General features: G+C 36.8%; 1 protein-coding gene across 1 annotated transcript; it reads right to left on the reverse strand.

The window, feature by feature from the left end:
- Nucleotides 1-825: 825 nt before the first annotated feature.
- LOC307154973 (beta-1,3-galactosyltransferase 1-like) lies at nucleotides 826-3935 on the reverse strand. Its single transcript, XM_079865223.1, has 2 exons — nucleotides 3873-3935; nucleotides 826-2968 (listed from the first exon to the last, which is right to left on the reverse strand). Exons 1-2 carry the CDS (start codon nucleotides 3896-3898, stop codon nucleotides 1762-1764), a joined length of 1233 nt encoding a protein of 410 aa, XP_079721349.1. The 5' UTR covers nucleotides 3899-3935; the 3' UTR covers nucleotides 826-1761.
- Nucleotides 3936-10062: the final 6127 nt, after the last annotated feature.

Raw genomic sequence — 10062 nt, forward strand, 5'->3', positions numbered from 1 at the left:
ATAATTACATTATAAATAATTTGCTTGTTTGGTCGTACCCCTTTATTACCCAAAACTTAACATATTGTTCCCTTATACCTACACGGAGGTACACTATAATTACAGAAACATACACCGTAATTTCGTTTTACTTACGCAGTTGTTTGCGGGTCGTAATATAAAGTGTTACCCTAAGAAGTTAAGCTATTGAACTGAAGTCCTGAATCAAGTTATTGAAAATCTATTGAATGGTCATGAATTTCCCAAAAATTTATTTTATTTGCTCAGATGCAGATATATACTAAAATTTACAGAATAGAATCGTTAATAATCGAATTGAATCAAATTTCATTGTTAATTGAATCGAATTAAATCGTTCTGATTTGCAAAAATCGTTTTTGAATCGAATCGAAAACCTCTGAATCGTGAATCGAATCGATTCGCTGTCTACCCAAAGATTCACAACCCTACTAATTTACATGCATTTCCCCCTTAAAGATTAACACAATATAACTAAAATATAAACACACACTTTAAAATCTGCAGCCATTTAAAGCTTTATTAATTCCATCCCTCTTTCAATCTTTCAAAAACCATAGCAATTACATTTAGTTTAACAAATATCTTAGCCCTTCTATGGCCTCTTTTTTGCATACAGTAGATTTTTATTTATTTATTTATTTATATTATTTATATATTTATATATAGCTGACCTGGGCTGCATTTCTCAAATGCATCGTTGGCCAACAATGGTCTCTACGATCAACTTGGCTCATGATGCTTTTGAGAAACGCAGCCCAGGCCCTTGATTCTGAAATAAGAATGTAGGAACAATGAGCTGTCATTTATGACAAAATGTCTTTTATTAAAACGGACATTATTGTTCTGATCATTATGCATTTAAAAGTTATTATAAACAACTACATATGTAACAGCACAGCAATAAAACAAAAAAATACTGAATCATGTAGTAACACAGCGACAGGATCAGCAAAATGGTGAATATAACATATGAACGATGAAATCTGCAGCCCAGGCCCTTGATTCTGAAATAAGAATGTAGGAACAATGAGCTGTCATTTATGACAAAATGTCTTTTATTAAAACGGACATTATTGTTCTGATCATTATGCATTTAAAAGTTATTATAAACAACTACATATGTAACAGCACAGCAATAAAACAAAAAAATACTGAAAAAAGTAACTTTTGTTAGTCCAGTTCAAGTGATTTACTTTTTTTTTTTTTTTGTTGTTTCAATCCTATTTAATTAATCTTGATCTTACATCGTTTATTTGGCTGTTACACATATAAGATCTGACTCTTAATGAACCCAGATTTTGTGTTTTTGGTGTTTCATTCATGACAAATGACCGACAAGCCTTGTTAGTCACATGTACAGTCAAACCAAAATGTATTCAGACATCTTCAACATTTCCCACATTATTACATTATTACCAAGCAAAGCTTAATGTTGTTCAGTCTGTGGTGTAAAAAGGTCGCATTAGCAATTAAAGAAAAAACACATCAGCAAAACATGTTCATGTCAAAGTGTCTGAATAAGTTTTGGTCCCAATTTTATTTTACTGGTAGTCACTGAATGAAGAATTTTTTGGGTATAATATGTCACAGTTTACTTTATTTTTCTATCCTCACTTACATAAATGAACTGTCCTGCACCCACTAGTAAAAAAAAATATAACAAATTATAACTGGTGTCTGAACACTTTTTGGTTTGACTGTAAGTCATGTAACCATTACACAAATTCAGCTTTTTTGTTGTTAGCAATAAGGACCAGGTGTCTGTAAGTCCCTCCAAAAGTCAACCTGGTTATTTAAGCTTCGTGTCGTTGTGGCGATGAGTTTCGAATAGCGACAACGGTTATAATCCACAGGGAAGACATTGAATAGGCTTCCATCAGGTGGATCAGTCAAAGCGATTCCTAAATGATTCATGCACATGCCTACATACACATCCTCTATGTAAACCGGTTTGACAATTTGTGCTGCTTCAACAAGTTTTCCTGCCAAGTCCAGAGAAAACACATATCCTAAACCCAGAGCGTAGGTAGGATATTGATCTGGGGAATAAGCCGTTTTTGGGAGATACCATTTAGAATTGGGGTCTCTCAAAACCATTGCATTCCTGGCCACAAGTCCAGTCATATAGTTCTGCTTTGGTGCCGGCAGAAGCAGATTCACTAAGTTTTTCACATTGAGAAATATATCCGAGTCGACCTTCATCGCGTAGGACGCATTCTGACAATAAGCAGAAAGCCATTCTAGCATTACCACCGTCTTAATGGTGAGATTGTAGTAACTGTCCCAGAAATTACTTTGTAAAATGTCATGATATTTCTCGCTTTCCTGCAACAAATCCTCTTGAAGCTTTTCGCTGTCTTGTGAAGTTGGCAGACCGATCAGAAATAGTAAACTTATTATCTTGTCCGCGACTGACCTCTCCGTACCCCACGTTGAACGGATGGCGTCCCGAGCGGCCAGGTTTCCTGGAGCTACTGGTATTATTAACACCACGAAAGTATTTTCCTTCTGGCACTTCTCCGGCTCATTAATAACAAATCTATAATTGTTTGGGTAAGCCACATAATATGGTTCTGGAGGCTTCCACGGTTCAGCAGAAATCCCTCTAGATACCGTAGTCTGAGAAACGTTCCCTCTCGAGACCGTAGTCAGAGAAATGTTCCCTCTAGATACCGTAGTCAGAGAAATGTTCCCTCTCGATACCGTAGTCAGAGAAATGTTCCCTCTCGATACCGTAGTCAGAGAAATGTTCCCTCTCGATACCGTAGTCAGAGAAACTTTGGTTGTCTTATTGTGAGATGTCTCTGGAAGGAATAGTCTAACAGCTGCTGTCCAGGTTTCTGAGTTTTCATAGACAATCATGTAGTAACACAGCGACAGGATCAGCAAAATGGTGAACATAACATATGAACGATGAAATCTGCATCCGCCATTTGTTTGCACTTGACTAAAAAGAGAAAACAAGTCTTTTGGCATGTCTATGTAACACTGCATTCAGATGAATTATTTTGATAAAACGTTTGTTATCATTAATACACACAGCAATGCTGTACAAGGTATTCCTGATGAGGTGTTCAGTAAAAGCATTCAAAATTTTGATTTTAATGTTTTATAACAAGCTGGATAAAAACTAATTGGCAACACTTTACAGTAAGTTTTTAATTTGTTAACATTAGGTATTGTACACTGTAAGAATATTTTCATGATTTGTTATCACAAAATGTTATCTTTTGTCAAATCAACTTAGATGATTAATGTGGTTCAGATAACAACATAATTATGAGTTTCTGTTTATTAAACCAATCTCCAAACTCAAATTTTTAATTTCAATGAACTCAAAATTTTAAGGCTAACCTTTTTAAGTTAAACCAACAATACTTTTTTTTACAGTGTATTAACTAACATGAACTAACAATGAGCAATACATATGTTACTGTATTTGTTAATATTTGTTTGCGTTAGTTAATAAAAAATACAGCTGTTCATTGTTTTTTCATGTTAGTTCACAGTGCATTAACTAATGTTAACAAATACAACTTTTGATTTTAACAATGTATTAGTAAATGTTGAAACTAACATTAACAAAGATTGATAAATGCTATAGAAGTGCAGTTCATTATCAGTTCATGTTAACTAATGAAACCTTATAGTAAAGTGTTACCAACTAATTGTTCTCGTCTAAATCCAAATGGCACTTCTGAAAAGATTTCTTATTTTGCGCATTGAATCATTAACAGTACATTTGCTACAATATGGGTTATAACTGAAAGTATTTTATGCCTTCACAATTTCAATACAAAAATTAAAACAATTAAACACATCAGTCTAATAATGTTGCTCTGGTACTTTACCGTAGTTCTTTACTGACTTCCATCATGTTTCTGCTGTTATTTCAGATGCATTTTCAGCTCTGCTATTCCACGACAAACTGGCTTGGCGAGTTTCAAGTACGTTTAAAGTCAAACCTTTTTCTTTGCATATCCTTTTTCTTTTTGCATATCCAGTTCCACCCCTTTGTCACATCACAGTTAATAAGCGACCAACACTGGCCATTTTGATGTGACAGAAGCAAAATAGCTTGAACATTAGTAAACATATACATGTAAACATAGATGAAACCCCAAGAGCTGGCCATTTTGTGCTTTACATAAACACAACCATAGTATGTATGTAAGCCCAATGACATAGTAAGCCCAATGACTGGGCTTTATTTATTTAAATTACTCTGCTTCCAAAATCTCTTAGCATGACTTAAATTAATCCAATATCTTTAATTATACTAATTTATTGGGCAGTTTATAAGTCAGTGAATGGCTTCATGTTATTCAGATGTTTATCTTAGTTAATGTTACGGCGGTTTATTGTCTGGTTTCGTTTCCCTTCTGTTCCTGTTTTACCTGCCTAAATTTAGTCAGGTTGCTTGTCTGTTAATCAGCCCTTATTTAACATGTTCCTGTTCGGTTTGATTCCTGCATGTGAGCAAAAACGCACCATTTGGTGTCAGTTCCTTTAAATGCAAATGAGCTGCTGCTCCCGGCACAGAGGGCAGAGCTTCAACAGCTTGTGTCATTTTACCTTACACAGACATGCACTGAAAATTTCGAAAACTTTTAGCCTTTTATGTTCAAACCGGAGTCAGATGATGTCAACGGAGTAAATGATGGAGAGACTCAAGAAGAAGTGACAACATGTAGAATGCAGCAGGACATTTCCGAATGGTTGATGAATTTATGTAGCTGATGTGTAGGGTAGACTGAGTACAGTTGAGACACTTTTTGCGTTTTGATTTTTCACACAAAAATAGATACTGAAAATAAGTGAATTTCCACATGGCATGCCACATGACATTTCATTAGCTTGTAGACTAAGATATTATCAATCAGTTTAATACCCATAAGTATTTTATATTTTCCGACTTAAAATATAAGTTCTGTCCACTTCCGTCTTAGAGTGGCCTTTTATTGTGGTAGCCTAAGGCACACCTGTGCATTAATCATGCTGTCTAATCAGCATCTTGATATGCCACACCTGTGAGGTGGATGGATTATCTCGGCAAAGGAGAAGTGCTCACTAACACAGATTTAGACAGATTTGTGAACAATATTTGAGAGAAATATGCTTTTTGTGTACATAGAAAAAGTCTTAGATCTTTGAGTTCAGCTCATGAAAAATGGGGGCAAAAACAAAAGTGTTGCGTTTATAATTTTGTTCAGTATAATTTTTATGGACAGAATATCTAGGTGCAGCCAGGGGCGTTGTCGGGTTTGGGGACCACACAATTTCGTCTCTGCTTTTTGCGGATGATGTTGTCGTGTTGGCCCCATCAGACTAGGACCTCCAGCATGCACTGGGACGGTTTGCAGCCGAGTGTGAAGCGGCTGGGATGAGAATCAGCACCTCCGAGTCCGAGACCATGGTTCTCATTCGGAAAAGGGTGGTTTGCCCGCTTCAGGTTGGTGGAGAGTTCCTGCCTCAAGTGAAGGAGTTTAAGTATCTTGGGGTCTTGTTCACGAGTGAGGGAAGGATGGAACAGGAGATTGACAGACGGACCGGTGCAGCTTCTGCAGTAATGCGGTCGGTGTACCGGTCTGTCGTGGTGAAGAAAGAGCTGAGCCGCAAGGCGAAGCTCTCGATTTACCAGTCAATCTACGTTCCTACTCTCACCTATGGTCATGAGCTGTGGGTCATAACCGAAAGGACAAGATCCCGGATACAGGCGGCCGAAATGAGCTTTCTCCGCAGGGTGGCTGGGCGATCCCTCAGAGATAGGGTGAGAAGCTCGGTCACTCGGGAGGAGCTCAGAGTAGAGCCGCTGCTCCTCCACATCGAGAGGGGTCAGCTGAGGTGGCTCGGGCATCTGTTCCGGATGCCTCTTGGCGCGTCCCACCGGGAGGAGACCCCGGGGAAGACCTAGGACACGCTGGAGGGATTATGTCTCCCGGCTGGCCGAGGAGTGCCTCGGAAGAGCTGGAGGAAGTGTCTAGGGAGAGGGAAGTCTGGGCGTCTCTGCATAGACTGTTGCCACCATGACCCGGCCCCGGATAGGCGGAAGAAGATGGTATGGTATGGTGTTTTAGGTCCTTGTACAGAGAACAGGAGAGAACAGTGTTTAAACAGGTATAATGGGGTTTTTTTTAACCACTTAACTCTACAAATTTTCATATGCCACTAACAACATCAAAACTCCCCAATAACAAAAGTGGATATCCGAAAAATAGGGGTGAATTCAGGTTCATTGGGATACATTTTGCCATTGAGATGACTGGGAAAAAGTGTCCCAAACAACCTGAATTCAGACCTGTGTCTTTTGAGTGGGGAATATCTTATATGCCACTGTTATTTTGACTTGTTGAAAAAAAACAATGTTTTAAAATACCGTTACTTTTTACTTAAACTTGTTGTTTTGAAGTTCATTTGCCCTTCTTTTCTTTATATAGGATAGGCCTATAGATATCATGTAAACATGCATGCGTAGTGGTTGTTCCTCTGAATTGTGTTATTTTGATGTTTAATGACTTTTTAACACAGAACTGGTCGTGCCAATAATTGCAGCGTTTGTGTGGTAAAACACATGAAGAGACAGACATCAGCAACACTTTGCTCTTTTGCCTGTTAACCACAAAATATGTGTTAAGTACAACAGGGGATAGTTACAATAAGATGTTTGCGTGGTCTGCTGAGCCAAACCTGTGGCGGTTTTCTCTGTGATCAGAGAAAAGGCTTACCAAAAGGAGTCTAGAAAAATGAATAATAGAATAGAGAATATGGAGTTCCAGATTTTAAAGATGTGCATGTTTAGTGTAGATTAAGAGTGCATGAAGATTAAGAGTAGGGGAGATCGGGGAGTGTTGTACACAAGTTTTTTTTTTTTTTTTTTTTTCTTCTTCTATTATTCAATGCCATGAGAACAAGACGTATTACATATTCACATTATTACATTAACATTAGCTGCCAGGAAATGAAAGAAAAACACAAAATAAAAATAGAAAAATTACATAAAATCCAGTGCTTTCAAAGCATTACATGTTTTCAGCGCTTTTTAGTTTTTTGTTTGTTCCAAAAGATTTACATATAATTTAAAGTCATTTTTAAAATGTCAAAAATTTGGTTTGCATTGAGCCCACTTCGTAACAGTTTAACAAGTCAGAAAAGAGCTATGGTGATGTCATCAATATCATACACTCCCATATCTTTTTTTGAGCTCACAGGAGAAGTATAATTTTACTGTGAGCAATATTGTATATTTAATTTAATATTTTATGACCAGAAAACTGATTTACAGGAAGGAAAGTTAAATAGATACAATAATTCAATTTCAATTCAATTCAACTTTATTCCGGACTCATAGTCCAATATAGATAAAAGACACACACACACCAAATAGAAACAAAACAACAATTTAAATAGGAATTTTAAAAAGACAGCTGTACCAGTGCCTCCACAGCTTGGACTGGTAGCGGACTGTAATAAATCTAATATTTGTTAGTGACATAATAATTTCATTCTCAGATTTATTTAACCTACAGATAAAGCTATACATATGTTTGTAAAAGAAATATATATATATATATAATGCTGCATATATATATGCAGCATTTGTCAAAGTAATACAAACACTTTTTCATGAACAGATTTTTTTATTTTCAAATACAACATTGATATTACACTGATATTGAACAGTTAAACTCTTTTGAACAATTAAAGCACTGTGGTAGTTAACATGCTACCTAAATGCTCAACAATTATACATGCTAATAACAAGGTGTATCAGTAAATGAACAATAAGGCTATATTGAACAATTGCAGCTAGCATCTTAACTTAAATATGTTTGTCTACTGCTAGGCACCTCTTCGGTCTATTTAGCTAGCTTGTACGTGTGTTGTTTGGATTAGAGTCACTTTCCAAAAGTTGCTAAAAGTTGGCAAATAAATTGTAAAAATTGCTAAATTTGTTGCTAGGTGCTTTTTGAAAAAAAAAATGAAAAAAAAAAGTTGCTAGGGTAGTCTGAAAAGTTGCTAAATCTAGCAACAAAATCAACCACACATGGTAGTGTAGGGCTGAACAAATATGGGCAGAACTCTTTACTGCCCTGGTACTTCAAAAAGACTTTTAAAGGTATACATGTGAATTAAACGTGGCACAATGGCCTTCATCATCACAGTATGCTAATGCCTATCTAGTGCAAGGGATTCATCAATATGCTGATTGAGGACTGTTGGGACACTCCAGGCACAGGATGGTTCTGTCGGGAGAGACAGAGTCGTTTGCACCTCAATAACACGTCTGTACCATTTGCTTCACGGGACATACAGTACTGTAGATGCTTTCAACTACATGCTGTTTATTTACTACTGTGTTCTAATATGTAACTATGCCATGTTTGGTCTTATCTGACAGCCTATAAACTGAAATGAATGGTGATGAACTTAATATAGATATTAAAGTATCCTAATGTACAATCTCTAGGTACTATTGGTTAAACATGCATTGAGGAGAATATGTTAATGTTCTTCTCCCCCTCTTGATCACTACCCATTTGCCTTATCTTTTGGTTTCCTGTCGGTCAGGTTTGGTGTGTGTATTCATGTTTAACAATGCTTTGCTCAGGGTATAAGGAAAGGTAACTGTTGATCTAGGAGAAAGGCTTTAACCCTGCCACTCCCGCACACCGGTGCGTAACCTCATGCTATGAGAAAGGCTTTTACGGCCTCTTCTGCACAACAGTGCATTATTTGTTACAACTAAGTTTCTATACAGTATGTTGTTCCATTCTACTGTCTGTATATTTAAACATGTAACTTAATAAATAACTTTGCCTGCTTTAAAGGCGTTGAAAGCTAAAGTGATTCTAACTTTCGTTATCTAAACGTTCAGGTTAAATCCTACGTTTTCCTATCAGTTCTAAGAAAGACTTTTAACTTTAAAGAATAAGAGGTTAAAGAACAGCCACAACTTTAATGGAGTCAGATTAATTATATTGGAGTCAGATAAATGTTTGAATTATACACGTCATCCTTCAGCTGCCTTTTGTTCCGATTATTGGTTCAAAATAGCAGCGTAAGTTTCCAGCCTTACAGTAGTGACATTGACTGGCAGTCATGCCTTTCACTTCCTTCCAGATGGTGTTGTTACAAAAAATTTCCCTTGACATTGAATCAGCCCTCATAGCTCTCATTTTTACTAATAAAACATACAGCGTACTTATATCGGGCATTGGTGACCCTTTATTGCTCAAAAACAGGCTCATATCTTGGTCTACCTGCAAGTATCCACTCTAATGGAATATGATCAGCAGTTGAAAACTCATATAGGAATTTTCATGTCTGTTAATGAGGCGTGTGCATCTGCTGTAGCTATACAATGATCCAGCCACGAGGTTGTATGCCATGCTTCTGTCATGCTTATATATGTAAAACTATCTGTGGGCAAAAGCCCTTTCATTGACAGGATTAGTCCATTGTCTTCACAAAACTGGTTCAAGTGATTAGCAAAAATTGATTTACTGTCAGATATATCTGAATTCATATCACCAACAACAAACACATTAGATAATTTATTGTCCTGTATAAATTAATTTATAAAAGCAAGTCTATTAAGATATTCAGTTTCATTAAGTTGACACTCATACGGGGTGTACACATTCAAGATAACATATTCCTTGACATTTTGTTTTAAGTGTATAGCTATACACCAGTCCACTTCAAGTCTAATTATGTTCATGCAAGAGTCAAGTCTCTTATCCCAAAGAATTGCCACTCCGCCAGGAATGCGGCCTCGAATTATTCCATCACTAATATCCACACTTGACTCCCCAGCCCCATGGAAGTTATCCTTTATTGCGTTATCCTTTATTTAGATCCTGTTTTGTTAGAAATGTCTCTTGTAAACACAGCACATCTCACTGATCCATGAGAGAAGCAAAGTGTATGCGCGTTGTGCACACGCTACATTATGGCCAAGCATGCGCCCTTAAAATAGCATCTGAACGCACCACTGAAAACTCACCACTGACTTTAGACGAGGTTTCTCCTGGTCAGTGG

This window comes from Squalius cephalus (genome assembly GCF_949319135.1).
Source record: "Squalius cephalus genome assembly, chromosome: 3".
NCBI lineage: Eukaryota > Metazoa > Chordata > Actinopteri > Cypriniformes > Leuciscidae > Squalius > Squalius cephalus.

What these genes read in the sequence shown, in the direction of transcription:
- LOC307154973 (XM_079865223.1), bottom strand. Translation starts at nt 3,898, where the DNA reads ATGATGGAAGTCAGTAAAGAACTACG. An exon ending in GAAGTCAGTAAAGAACTACG is followed by an intron (nt 2,969 to 3,872) that starts GTAAAGTACCAG and finishes TTCTCTTTTTAG; the next exon opens with TCAAGTGCAAACAAATGGCG.